Source organism: Bos javanicus, chromosome 3 (genome assembly GCF_032452875.1).
Source record: "Bos javanicus breed banteng chromosome 3, ARS-OSU_banteng_1.0, whole genome shotgun sequence".
Lineage (NCBI taxonomy): Eukaryota > Metazoa > Chordata > Mammalia > Artiodactyla > Bovidae > Bos > Bos javanicus.
In genome coordinates, this window is record NC_083870.1 from 92,872,259 (window position 1) to 92,886,868 (window position 14,610).

The 14,610-nt window shown below is 51.6% G+C and overlaps 1 protein-coding gene across 3 annotated transcripts in view; it reads left to right on the forward strand.

Moving 5' to 3' along the window:
• The window catches only part of GLIS1 (GLIS family zinc finger 1), a 260,654-nt gene that overhangs the window by 158,668 nt on the left and 87,376 nt on the right, over positions 1-14,610 (forward strand). For all 3 annotated transcript variants that reach the window (XM_061411896.1, XM_061411897.1, XM_061411898.1), the window contains exons 3-4: positions 2,220-2,397; positions 10,503-11,385. In XM_061411896.1, coding sequence (XP_061267880.1) covers positions 2,220-2,397; positions 10,503-11,385 — 1,061 coding nt within the window. The remainder of the gene's footprint in view (positions 1-2,219; positions 2,398-10,502; positions 11,386-14,610) is intronic.

Below are 14,610 nucleotides of genomic sequence, written 5' to 3' on the forward strand. Positions count from 1 at the left end.
GAGCAGCCAAAGCCGGCGGGAGTGAGGTTTCCTCACAGTAGGATGCTGGCCAGTGCTCGGCCTGAGAAAGTGACCAGAGGGCCACTTCTGAGGACATGCTTGTCTGGAGACGCGTCAGCTGCCCTGGGACCTTGAGAGCATTGTGTTCTCACCTGCAAACTGTAAAGAGCTTGGCAGGTGAATGCCTGTGTCTGCTGGAGCTTTGGGCACGTGGCGAGTTAGCACTGAGGGTCTGGCCTTCTGTGAAAGGGCTGCCTTGGTGGCGGACAGGGTAGAATTAGGCTTGGGGGAGCTGGATCCTTGAGAATGAGGTTGGACTTTCGTCACTCTGATAGGCTACTTTTTATTACATAGGGATTAAAACGTGGGGTTTGGGTCTGATGGGCATGAGCCAGAAGTTCAGCCCAGACTGTTACTAGCTGAGTGATCAAGTGAGCAGTTTAGCCTTCCGAGCCTCTGCTTTCTCCTCTGTACAATGGGTATAACCCTGATCTCTCCCTGCAAGGGCGGTAGAAGGCCCCAATGAGGCAGTGGAGTGAGGACCTGCACATACTGCTCAGCAAAGGGCACTTCTCCTGTCCTTGTCCTTAAACTTTGGGCTAATTGTGCACTGATATCAGCTCTTTTCTTGCTCAGTGTTGATAGTCCCTAGACAGTCCTTGGGCCTCCTGTTGTTTAGTCACTAAGTCATGTCTGACTCTTTGTGCCGCCATGGATTGTAGCCCTCCAGTCTCCTCTGTCCATGGCATTTCCCAGTCAAGAGTACTAGAGTGGGTTGCCATTTCCTTCTCCAGGGGATCTTTCCAACTTAGGAATCGAACCCACATCTCCTGCATTGCAGGAGGATTCTTTACCCCTGAGCCACTGGGAAAGCCCCCTGGGCCTGTTAGTAATGTTTTATCACCTCCGTCACATACTCTGTACTTTTCAGAGTGCTGTTTGATGTTAAGAGCGCTTTCCACTTCTGGTATCCCACTTACTGGGCGCCCACGCTCGCCTAGGGGCTCTGCACCTCAGCTCGCACACCTGACATCATCTCTGGAGAACTTGCACGGCTGTCCCCGTTTTGTACAGGGGACTCAGCCTTGGGGAGGGACTTGTCTGAGTCACAGGCTTGGGTGGGGGCAGGAGGGGCTCACATGGGGCTCACCAGGCCCTGAAGCCCATACCCTTTCCTCCTTCGCATAACCCTGCCAAATGACTGGGTGGAAAGTTCAGGAAGACAGGCTTCGGATTAACCCTCATCACACTGTAAATGAGGAAACCGAGATGCAGGGGGCAGTGAACATGTAGCAACCACGCCTAACGTTTGCTTGTACTTTATATAGTTTTTAAGGGCTTTCTGTAGATTTCAAGGGGCTTCCCAGATGGCAGAAAGGTAAAGAATCCACCTGCCAATGCAGGAGCCACAGAAGATGCGGGTTCAGTCCCTGGATCAGGAAGATCCCCTGGAATAGGCAATGGCAACCCACTCCAGTAATCTTGCCTGGGGAATCCCATGGACAGAATAGCCTGGCGGGCTACAGTCCATGGGACTGTAAACAGCTGAACACGACTGAGCACACACATAGATTTCAAGACTAATTGAGGCGCATCTCCCTCAGTTTGTCTCCTTAAAAATCCAGGAGTTGGGCACAGCAGGGCCTGTGATAGCCTGTCAAAGAACCATGGAGATAGAGAGGTGTGAGTAACTGTGTACTGTGCCTCTGTGGAGTAACGCAATTTGGAGAACAACGTACGTTGAGCTTTGGTGATAACAAGAACACGTGCTGCTTAGTGAGCACCTCCTCTTTGACCTACAAGTGTCAGTGACACTCACCCGTTGGGCACCCAGCTCCCGCTGTGGCCATGCATGTTGTCAGATAAGTGCCAGGATCTTAGATTGTCAACTCCAAGAGGCAGGAGTGTGTGTGTGTAGCCCACCATGTTTCCCGTACCCGGAATCGTGTCTCGTATGTTGTAAGTGTTCTGTGTTTGTATGAAGATAAACAGTTACCCACTGGAGCTCAGCATCTGCATCTGAGAACTGGGGATTTTATTACAGACCCTGCTGGTGATTATGGGAATTAACAGGGGTCCCCAGTGCCTGGTACAGCAGAGGTTCGGGTCGTATTGCTCAAGGGGCTCTGTGCCACGGGAACCCCAGTGACTGCCCTGTACCCGCACCTTCTACAGGCTGTCCCCACTCACTTTGTCTGTTTCTGTCTCTCTCTGCATAGTGAATGGGAGCTACGGCCACTGCACTCCAGGCTCGGAGAAGAGTCTGCTGGATCTGGACCTTGCCGAGGGCCCTGGCCCCACCTGCCGCCAGGGCCTGTTCCTCCCTGCAGGAAGCCCGCCACCCCGGGGCCACCCCCTTGCCTGCGAGAGGCTGCTGCATTTCCCCCACCCCAGCAGGTACGTGCTCCAGCCCCACGCATCAGCTGCCTTCTGTAGACGGTCCCTAGGCCTAGGTCCCTAGGGTTTCCTAGGTCTTACCTGGCTCATGGACACACAGGGAAACTGAGGCATGGGAGGGCTGGAGACCAGCTGGAGCCCGTGAGGCATGTGGACAGCTGCCTGGTCCAGGCTCCACACCTCGCCACTGCACCGCCTCGTGAGACGCAGGAATGCTCTTACTGAGGTGGGTTTCCCCATTGCAGAAGCTGAGCTGACTGTTAACCATTTCAGAAGAATAAGATTCAGAGGATGATAGAGAAGCTGGGGAGGGAGACCCCAGCTCAGGGTTCATGCACACTGTAGTGTCCAACCCTGGACTGTTCCTAGAGCGGAGAGGAGTTCCTCCATCTAGACGTCTCCTGCCCCAGGAAGCCACTGCCCCATAGAACTCTGCCAGGTAACCATCATTCAGTGCTGGCACGTTCCCAGTGATGTGCACCTCTGAACAGATATTCCATCAGATTGCATATTGGACTGAACTCTGCCTCCTGAGACTTCTCCAAGGGTCCCAACCGCGTTGCTATGCCCTCTAGTTTGCTGACAGGCAGAGACCAACCCCAGACAGGCCTCTGCACCCACCCACTCAGCCCCTTGGCCCTCATCCACTGCCTGGGGCTGCTCTCCTGGGGCCTGTCTCACTGATCAGAAAGTCTAAAACTGGCCCACTTGCCTGTTTATAGCTGGTTCCTTCACCAATCATTTATCAAGCCCCAGTTCTGTCCCAGGCATCATGGTTCATGCTGGGGGTGGGGGTGCCTTGGTGAAGGAAGTAAAGGTCTCCCCAACAGAGTTTACTCTTCAGTGAGAGCTCCATGATGGGAAAGAGTCTTAGTTAGCAGGGGGCTTATTTTTCCCACATGGAACTATTTTCTTTGAGACTATAGGCTCTCTGTGGCTTTCTTTGATATCAGTGAGACTTCTAATTTACATGAGTGTATTAATCTGCTTGTGTAACTCAGTGAAGCTATGGACCATGTGTGCAGAGCCACTCAAGATGGATGGGTAATAGTGAAGAGTTCTGACACAGCGTGATCCACTGGAGGAGGGAATGGCAAACCACTCCAGTATTCTTGCTGCGAGAACCCCATGAACAGTATGAAAAGGCAAAAGATACGACATGAGAAGATGAGCCACCCCCACCCACCTCAGGTCACAAGTTCTCCAACATGCTACTGGGGGAGAGTGGAGGGCAATTAATGATAGCTCCAGAAAGAATGAAGCGGCTGGGCCACAGTGGAAATGCCGCTCAGCGGGGGATGTGTCTAGTAGTGAAAGTGAAGTCTGATGCTGTAAGAACAATACTGTGCAGGAAACTGGAATGTTACATCCATGAATCACGGTAAACTGAACGGAGCCAAGCAGGAGGTAGCAGGAGTGAACACTGGTATCTTGGGATTCAGTGAACTAAAATGGATGACAATGGACAAATTTAATTCAGATGACCATTACATCTACTACTGTGGGTAAGAATTCCTTAGAAGAAGTGGAGTACCCCTCCTAGACAACAAAAGAGTCCAAAATGCAGTACTTGGGTGCAATCTCAAAAATGACAGAATGATCTTGTTTTGTTTCCAAGGCAAACCATTCGACATCACAGTAATACAAGTCCATGCCCCAACCACTAATGCCGAAAAAGCTGAAGTTGACTGGCCCTGTGAAGACCTACAAGACCTTCTAGAACTGACACCAAGAAAAGATAACCTTTTCATTGTAGGGTATTAGAATGCAAAAGTAGGAAGTCAAGAGATGCTTGTGGTAACAGGCAAGTTTGACCTTGGAATAAAAAACAACACAGGCAAAGGCTAACAGAGTTTTGTCAAGAGAACACACTGGTCATAGCAAACACTTTCTTCCAACAACACGTGAGAGAGCTCTGCACGTGGACATCACCAGATGGTGAACACTGAAATTAGATTGATTATATTCTTTGCAGCTGAAGATGGAGAAGCTCTATACAGTCTGCACAAGACCTGGAACTGACTGTGGCTCGGATCATGAGCTCCTTATCACAAAATTCAGGCTTAAATAAAAGAAAGTAGGGAAAACACTGTACTACTCAGGTATGACCTAAATCATATCCCTTATGATTATACAGTGGAGATGATGGATAGATTTGAAGGATTAGTCTGGTAGACAGGGTGCCGGGAGAACTATGGACGGAGGTCTATAACATTGCACAGGAGGCAGTGGCCAGAACCATCCCAAAGAAAAAGAAAAGCAAGAGGGCAGAGTGGTTGTTTGAGAGGCTTTACAAATAGCTGAGAAAAGAAGAGAAGTAAAGGCAAGGGAGAAAAAGAAAGATATATTCAATATTCAACTAAATACAGAGTCCAGAGAATAGCAGGGAGAGATAAGAAAGCCTTCTTAACTGAACAATGCAAAGAAACAGAAGAAAACAATAGAATGGGTAAGACTAGAGAGCTCTTCAAGAAAATTGGAGATACCAAGGAAACATTTCATGCAAAGATGGGCACAAGAAAAGGACAGAAACAGTAAGGATGTAATAGAAGTAGAAGAGGTTAAGAAGAGGTGGCAAGAATACACAGAAAAACTGGACAAAAAAGGTCTTAATGACCCAGATAACCACAATGATGTGGTCACCACCTATAGCCAGACATCCTGGAGTGTGAAGTCAAGTAGGCCTTAGGAAGCATTACTACGAACAAAGCTAGTGGAGGTGATGAAATTCCAGTTGAGTTATTTAAAACTCTAAGGGATGGATGATCCTGTTAAAGTGCTTCAGTCAGTATGCCAGCAAATTTGGAAAACTCAGCAGTGGTCACAGGATAAAGCAAAGGTCAGTTCTCATTCCAACCCCAAAGAAAGGCAATGCCCAAGAACATTTGAACTACCACACAGTTGCATTCATTTCACATGCTAGCAAGATAATGCTCAAAATCCTTCAAGCTAGGCTTTAGCAGTACATGAACCGAGAAATTCCAGATGTACAAGCTGGGTTTAGAAAAGGCACAAGAACCAGAGATCAAATTGCCAACATTTGTTGGATCATAGAGGAAACAAGGGAATTCTAGAAAAACATCCACTTCTGTTTTGTTGACTATGCAAAAGCCTTTAACTGTGTGGATCACAACAAACTGTGGAAAATTCTTAGAGAAGGGAATACCATAAAGCCTTACCTGTCTCCTGAGAAACCTGTATACAGGTCAAGAAGCAACAGTTAGAATTGGACATAGAACAACAGACTAGTTCAAAGTTGAGAAAGAAGTACAGCAAGGCTGTGTATTGTCATCCTGCTTGTTTAAGCACAAACTGGAATCAAGATTACTGTGAGAAATATCAACAACCTCAGATATGCAGATGACACTACCCAAATGTCAGAAAGTGAAGAGGAACTAAAGAGCCTCTTGATGAAAGTGACAGAGAGTGAAAAAGCTGATTTAAAGCTCAACATTCATAAAACTAAGGTCATGGCATCGAGTCCTATCACTTCATGGCAAATAGATGGGAAAAAGTGGAAGCAGTGACAGATTTTATTTTCTTGGGTTTCAAAATCACTGCAGACAGTGACTGCAGCCATGAAATTAGAAGACACTTGCTCCTTGGAAGGAAAGCTATGATAAACCCAGACAGCGTATTAAAAAGCAGAGACATCACTTTGCTCACAAAGGTCCATATTGTCAAAGCTATGGTTTTTCCAGTAGTTAGGTACAGATGTGAGAGTTGGACCATAAAGATGGCTGAGCGCTGAAGAACCGATGCTTTTGAACTGTGGTTCTGGTGAAGACTCATGAGAGTCCATTGGACTGCAAGGGAATCAAATCAGTCAATTCTAAAGGAAATCAGTCCTGAATATTCATTGGAAGGACTGATGCTGAAGCTGAAGCTCCAGTATTTCCCACCCAATGAGAAGAGCTGACTCATTGGAAAAGACCTTGATGCTGGCAAAGGTTGAAGGCAAGAGGAGACGCAGGCAACAGGATGAAATGGTTGGATGGCATCGCTGACTCAATGGACGTGTTTGAGCAAACTCTGGGGGATGGTGAGGGATAGTGAAGCCTGGTGTGCTGCAGGTCATGGGGTTACAAAGGGTTGAACATGAACGGAACAACAACAACAGTTAATCTGCTTGGGCTGCCATAACAAAGCCCTTCAGATTGGGTGGCTCAAAGAACAGACATTTATTTCCTCAATTCTGGAGGTCCAGGATCAAGGTGTCTGCAGGTTTGGTCTCTGCTGAGGCCTCTCTCCTGGGCTCGCAGATGGCCACCTTTTTACTCCCCTGTGTCCTCACGGGGTCTTTTCTTGGTGTGTGCACCTCTGGTGTCTTGTCTTATTCTTACAAGGACTCCAGTCCTATTGGATCAGGGCCTTGCCCTATTTCCACATTTAACCTTAATTATCTCCCTGAAGGCCCTACCTCCAAATCCAGTCTCACTGGGGGTTAGGACTTCAAATTATGAATTTTAAAGGGATGCATTTAAGTACATGACGAGGAGTAAGCAAGCATCTTTTAGACTTTGATCTGTGCATTGTTTGGCGACAGTCAAATGCATTTATCTGCTTGATTGTTCACTGAGGCTCCCCTGGCAGCATCTAGTTTGCTCAGTGAAATTCCTTCTATCTTACGGAGGAAGCTATGCTAGTCAAAGCTTAGGAAGTAGAAAAAAAATTTTTTTTTTTTTTGTAGAGATGATCAGAAACATCATTTGTTATTTTGGATGTCATTTGTCAGAGCACAGCAGAGTCTGTACCCAGGACCCTATACCAGCATCAGTTTGAGTCGCCACCGCTTCTGCTGCTGTTCTGGCTCTTCCAAACTTCCTCATTTTCCTGAAGAAAAAGAGCCCCCAGCCCCCATCCCACACCCAGTTGGATCCTGTGCCTTCTCCCTCCCACTGGATTGCCTTGTGTCTTGGGGTCTCTCTGTTCATGCTGCTCCCTCTGATTCAAACAGATCAGATTCAAATTCCTGCTCTCACTGCCTGCCTCTGAGGGCTGGGCACCTTGCTTCATTCCTAAGTCAAATAGATGGTAGTGTCTCCCTTGAAGAATTTGGCCATGCCTTCAGCAGATACGTGCATCGTTGTATCGTTGGGATTCATGAGATGGCCCCTGGGAAAGCGGCTGGAGTTGTTCCTTCTTTCTAGGGCCCTGTGCTCACAGTTTCTAGAGATTGCGATGGGAATTGCCTGGGGTGACAGGGCTCAGCAGCAGAGCAGGGCCAGAACCACTGCCTAGCCTCATAGGGACAACGAGGGCAAGGAGAGGGGCTGCCTTAGCTGGCATTCAGAGCCAGGAGACCCTGGGGCCTGAGCTGACCCTTCCCTGCCTGATGCCATTCAAGGTTTTGCTGTTGATTATTCAGGTAACTCGCTTCCCTAGTTGCTCAGTGGTAAAGAATCTACCTGCAGTGCAGGAGATGTGGGTTCAATCCCTGGGTTGGGACGATCCCCTGGAGGAGGGCATGGCAAGCCACTCCACTATTCTTGCCTGGAGAATCCCATGGACAGAGGAGCCTGGTGGGCCATAGTCCATGGGGTCACAAAAGATTCAGGCATGACTTAGCGACTGAACAACAAATTCGGGTAACTCAGTCACAGAACAACACAGCTCTTCTCTTCTCCTAGTGTTGGTTGCTTTAACCTGGCTTTGTTATTTTTAAATTTACTTATTTTTAATTGGAGGGTAGTTGTTTTACAAAGCTGTGTTGGTTTCTGCCATACATCAACATGAATCAGCCATAGGCATACATATGTCCACTCCCTCTTGAACCTCTCTTCCACCTCCCACCCCATCCCACCCTTCTAGGCTGTCACAGAGCACCAGATTGGGCTCCCTGCATCACATAGCAAATTCCCACTGGCATCTATTTTACACACAGTCTGTTTTTAAAGCGATTGCTCCAAACAGATGCTCATCTGGCTGCCCTTCCCCACCCATGCCCACCTCCGCCAGACCCAGGATCATGACCATGCAAAGAGCACTATTTTTTTTAAGCTCCACAAAGTCATAACTTCAGATAAGATCTTTAAGCTGCTCAGAGCTTTCTGCTGGCAATAGTGAGCCCAGAGTCCCTAGCCCTGTAGATTGGGGGTATGTGTTTGCTCCCTCTGATTCCACTTGGTGACCATGCTCTGGACAGCAGAGTTCCTGAGAAGGAAGAGAGGCCTCTGGTGAGTGAGGCAGAGACTTGTTCAAGTGTAATTGAGAACCGAACAGAAGCGCCCCTTCCACAGCCTCCCATCCAGGGAGCACTTCAGGTTGGGTTCTGCACATGCGAAGGCTACACCCTGGGAGGGACGGGGAGCCTGGGCTCCGGTCCATGCCTGTCTCTGGTTTGCTGCTTGTGGCTTCTGTGAGCGCTCCGCGCTCTTGGTAGCAGTGGTGTTGGAGCCAGTGGTCTCTGAGGGCTCCAGGCTCTGACTTTCCTTCTCTCCTGTCCTGTCTCTGCTCCTCCACCTCAAGGCTGGAGCTGAGGATGCCAGAGCTCCAGGGACCCCAAGAGGGAGGGGATGGGCTGCCGGGCCATGTTGGGAAGCAGACGGACAAGTGATGACCCCACCACCCCGGGCTCCAAAGGAGCCCCAGGAAGATGGCAGTAATAATGGCAGCGCTGGTGGTACCCCTCACCATGCTGCCCTCCCAGAGGGCTGTCACAGCACCTGTCTCCTCCCTTGATCCTGGCAGCCACCCTCCAAGGTAGGGAGGGTTAGTCCTCATTTCACAGGTGAGGAAACTGAGGCTTGGCTGGGGAAAGGTACAAGGGCGTGTGGGGTCAGGCTTTGGGCACGTCAGTAGGCCTCTTAATCTGCCCAGCCAGCTGCTGGGGCTTCTCTGGCCCTGAGTCCAGTGTCACTTTGCTGGGGTCTCCCCCTCTCAGAATTCTCTGATGACCGGCAGGCCCTGACACCTCTTTCTGCATGGGCTTGTCCTGCATTTGGGAGAGGCCCTCTCTAGGAAGGTGTGTACTACCTGTGTGATGATGGCAGCGTCTTGACCAGCCGGGCCCTGCCCATCATCATCCTCACCCTCAGGAGAGCCATTCAACGTCAGGGTGCAGGGAGAGGTCCAGAGCATCTTGCCAAGGTCTGCACAGCGAGGTGTGGCTGAGCCTGGCCCCAGGTCTCAACCTGAGACCTGAGGGTTGGGTGTTCCCTAGTGGTCCTGTGGCTAAGACTTCATGCTCCCAAAATGCAGGAGACCCAGGTTCGATCCCTGGTCAGGAAATTAGATCCTGCGTGCCGCCATGAAGACAGAAGATCCTGCGTGCTGCTATTAAGACTCAGTGCTGCCAAATAAATAAATAAATATCTATATATATATTTTTTAAAGAGATAGAGACCTGAGGGTTAAGAGAAGTTAACCTAGATTTTCCCACTGTCCCACGTGGCCTGCCTTCCCATGGCTTCTCCCCAGAGTGGCATTTCGTGCACTCACTGGCTTGACATTCTGGAACATTCGCCCCGAAGAAAGTTTTCTTCGGTTTTTCCTGGGATGACTCCTCACTGTGACTGTGATTCAAACCCCTACCCACTGATGTTCACAGTGGAAAAAAACAGATTGCTTGGGGCAAAACATCACATTTTTAGAAGTTAAGAATGATTACAAGAATTAAGAGAGATTTAAGGGACAAGTAAGCAGAATTTAAAACAGACTGGACCTGGTGTCTCTCCGTGAACCATTCTCAGCCTTCTTCCTCCAGAACTCACTAGAAGGTCACAGGCAGGGGGACAGGGCAGACCCAGGGAGGCCTCAGAGGCAGGACAGATGGCGCTTGGTCTGGAGAGGGTGGTCTGGATATAATAAAAGGACAAAATGTGCGCCTTACTGGCATCTTCCCCCACACAGTCATGTTTTCAGACCTCCTGCCTCTCTTGAACATCTCCCCAGCCCCCTCCGCTTTTTCTCTCTCCCCTTCTTGCTCCATGCTCTTTCCTGCTCACTGGACCACCAGGCCTCATCTCTCTGCTGCCAGTGTCAGCCTTCCTCCCCTGCTCTGGGCTTCTCCGCCCCCTCCGCCCTCAGGCTCCCGCTGTCCCCGGCCCGGCCCTCCCCACTGTGGAGTGCCCACCCTCTCATGACCCCTCTGCACTGTCTTCCAGGTCCCCCAGGCCCCAGGCCACCTATGTGAATGGTGGCCTCCCAGCCACACAGCACATCAAGCAGGAATCCCTGCCTGACTACCGGGCCATGACGGAAGCTCGCGCACCCCCATCCGCCCACTGCCGGGCCCCGCCGGCCACAGGCCTGCACACAGACCTGGACCTCCCGGGCCGAGGCCTTGCCAACCCCGCACCTTCCTGCTACCTTCTGGGCAGTGAACCCAGCTCGGGCCTGGGACCCCCACCTGAGGCCCACCTCCCGGAGGGGGGCCTGAAGCGCTGCTGCCTCTTGGGGCTGCCCCCCACCTCCTCGGTCTCTGTCTCACCCTGCGCCGCCTCCGACATCACTTCCATCATCCGCTCCTCCCAGACAGCCCTGGTTACCTGTGTCAACGGACTCCGGAGCCCCCCTATGCCGGGAGACACGGGGGGCCCTCCCAAGCGGGCCCGGCCCAGCTCTGCGTCCACCGAGAGCCACGAGGGCACTTTGCGGCTTGAAGCGTGCCGGAAGGCCGGCTTCCTGAAGCAGGAGCCCGCGGACGAGTTCTCAGAGCTCTTCGGACCTCACCAGCAGGGCCTGCCGCCCCCCTACCCGCTGTCTCAGCTGCCGCCTGGCCCGGGCCTTGGGGGTCTGGGGCTGGGTCTGGCGGGCAGGGGGTTGGCTGGGCGGCAGGCGTGCCGTTGGGTGGACTGCTGTGCAGCCTACGAGCAGCAGGAGGAGCTGGTGCGGCACATCGAGAAGAGCCACATAGACCAGCGCAAGGGCGAAGACTTCACCTGCTTCTGGGCAGGCTGCGTGCGTCGCTACAAGCCCTTCAACGCCCGCTACAAGCTGCTCATCCACATGAGGGTGCACTCGGGTGAGAAGCCCAACAAATGCATGGTGAGTTCCCACGGCCTCCGGGTTTGCCCCCACAGTGCTGCACTTAGCTCACTGCCCTGGCAGAGCTCTGCCTGGGGGCCTCCCCTGGCGTCTGGCCAGGGTCCCCTTGCTTGAAGAGGGAAGGACCAGTACTATGGATGTGGCCACCAGTCACAATGGTCAGTGCCCCATTCACTGGGGACCTTGGTGGAGGGCCCCTCGAACTTGCCAGGTACCCTCTTCTCTACCGTCTACGGTCTGGTGTCACACACGCTGTTCAGGTGGTGACACCTGTGATCTGGGGTCAGAGCAGCTCAGCCGGCCTTCTTTCTTACACACAAATGCTCATGTCCCGTCTGCTGATGACCAGGTGAGTCATGGGGAATATGCTCGCCCCTGGCTCTGGCTCTTCACTAGGGGTCACAGGCTTGATTTTGTCCACAGAGCACTGGGTCCCTACAGGCATCAGGCTTGAGAGCTGTGGGTGCCCAGGGCAGGCTTTGAGGTGAGACCTTTGGTTAGCAGATAAGGCCCTGGATAGCACCTGTGGCGTTCTGGCTGAGGTGGAGACTAAGGTTTCCAGGGACATGCCTATGCTTGCACACACACATGTGCACACTCACACACACACACATACATGCATGCACGCACACACACACACACACACATTAACTGTAGGCATTGAGGCCTCCAGCCCTTCTGACTGGTCATTTTCACGTGCTGCTCTCACTGTGGTGGAAATCTGTATCAGGAATGTTGTCTTAGTCTCTGATATCTTTAGCCAAGCCACCCCCAAGGTCCCGCCAGCTCATCAGGACAGGTGCCTGCCTGGGAGTGGAAGGGCCGATGGAGGTACCAAGTCCCAGCTCTGTCTTCCCAACTGTTGGGGCTTGGGAAAGGAAGAGGAAGGAAGCAGTGTGCCTGGTCTGTAGGGCCAGTGTCATAGCCAAAGTTGAGTTCTTCCAACACTCGTATGCACTCACTGTCTCTGGGCCCTCGCCTGCCTCATGGAGAACTCAGTCTGGGAAGGGGTGCAGCTGGGGGAGAGGTGGACCTCTCTCTGTTCTTGCTCAAAGCACTGGGCAGCATTGCAGGGCCAGGGAGGGGGCGAGAAGCATCGGCAACCATCAGCATAAAGTCCATCTTCCTGGGACCAGCTGTTGGCCCTTGGGGCCCATCTGCTTGTGACTTGGGCACCCACTGGACCAGCTTATATAACTTCAAGGAGGCCATGTCTTGAGGATGAGAAAGAATTCACTCTGTAGACAAGTGAGGGGCAGGGGACGGCCCCTGCCAAATAATGTGGGGTGGTTGGCATGCTGGGGTCATGGGGAGCGGCTGGAATGAGCAGGCTGAGAAGTGGACTGTATTGTGTGTCTTTGGGCTGAGAGTGTGCTGGAGGGAGAGCTGGTGGCCAGGCTGATTCCTGGTGATGCCCCTGTTCATCTGGGGTGTTGTGACACATGACTTGTAAGAGGGCATGCCCCTCTCTGGAAGGAGTTGTCCAGAGGGCATCACAAGGCGGGGTCCTGGGCCGCACACAGTCCCCGTCTCTCTCGGAGATCCTGCAGTTGACAGCCACTGAGCTGCAGTTCTCCTTCACATCTTCTGTCTGGGGGTGACCTCACTGGTACCTGCAAGGCCCTTGTGGAGGCAGCCTGACCTGAACCCTGGCATGGCGCTTTTCTTGGGCTCCCATGTAGAGTTGACGGGAGGGAGGTGAGTGACAGGAGTCACTCACAGACTCTGAGATGGAGTCTGTATCCACCCAGGGAGGAGAAACCTAAATGGGCTTCATGGGGCAGGTGATGTTCAAGCCATGTCTATATTTACCTGGGGTTGCCAAGGGCTTTTGCAGATGAAGAAGTGGAAGTTCAGTAGGGCCCAGCGGGCCTTCCACCTGCTGCTGTGAGAACACTTCATCTTACCTCTTAGGGGTTTAGGATTATGGTAGTAAGACCTGCAAGCCCAGCCCCTGAGTGCTGACTGTGTGCAGGGGCTATTCTAAGCCTGTGGTCTCATGCTCCCTGTGGTCCTCACAACAACATTATGGGGCAGATACTATTTTTCCCCATTTTAAAGATGAGGCAACTGAGGCTCAGAGAGATTGTATAATTTGCCCCAGGTCCCACAGTTAGAGACAAACCATAATGACAACAATAATAGAGGCTAATAATCTTGCTAGTAATACTAATAACAATGATGAAGATAACTTGCCCCCTTCTGGCTCCGCTGGTAAAGAATTCACCTACAATGAGGGAGACCTGGGTTCGATCCCTGGGTTGGGAAGATCCCCTGGAGAAGGGAAAGGCTACCCACTCCAGTCTGCCCTCTGATGCCCTTTCGCAACACCTACCATCTTACTTGGGTTTCTCTTGTCTTGGATGTGGGGTATCTCTTTACGGCTGCTCCAGCAAAGTGCAGCCGCTGCTCCTTACCTTGGATGAGGGGTATCTCCTCACGGCTGCCCCTCCTGACCTTGAACGTGGAGTAGCTCCTCTCGGCCCTCCTGCGCATTGGAAAAGACTCTGATGCTGGGAGGGATTAGGGGCAGGAGGAGAAGGGGATGACAGAGGATGAGATGGCTGGATGGCATCACCGACTCGATGGACATGAGTTTGAGTGAACTCCAGGAGTTGGTGATGGACAGGGAGGCCTGGCGTGCTGCAATTCATGGGGTCGCAAAGAGTCGGACATGACTGAGCGACTGAACCGAACTGAACCCACTCCAGTATTCAGGCCTGGAGAATTCCATGGACTGCAGTGCATGGAGTCAAAGAGTTGGACACCACTGTGACTTTCACTTCACTTTCAAGGTTACACAGCTAGTAACCCTGGGAGTGGAAGTTGAACTCTCATCTTTCTCAACTGTGATGCTCCTGTTTGTGTGCATCTTCCCCTGTTAAACTGATTGTTCTCTGGGGTCCTGGGGCCAGCCCTGCCGGGTGCCATCCTCTGAAGATGGTAGCAGAATCTCTGAGGTCTACTGTGTGTGCTGTGGGCGTGCTGCCTCTTCCAGAGAGACCGGTGCAGTAGGTAACCCAGGGGAAGGGGCGGGCGCTAGTCCGCACCCAGATAAATAAAATCTCCCTTCCCTGTAAAATTATTAATTTCTCATGACAGGCCTCTGCTACCATGTGCTGTAATAGACAAAGGAATTTTGGACGCAGAGCCTCCAGAGAACAGGAAATAGATGAGACACTTTGATTGAAGAGTAAATGGCCCACTAAAATAGCAGTTAATCCT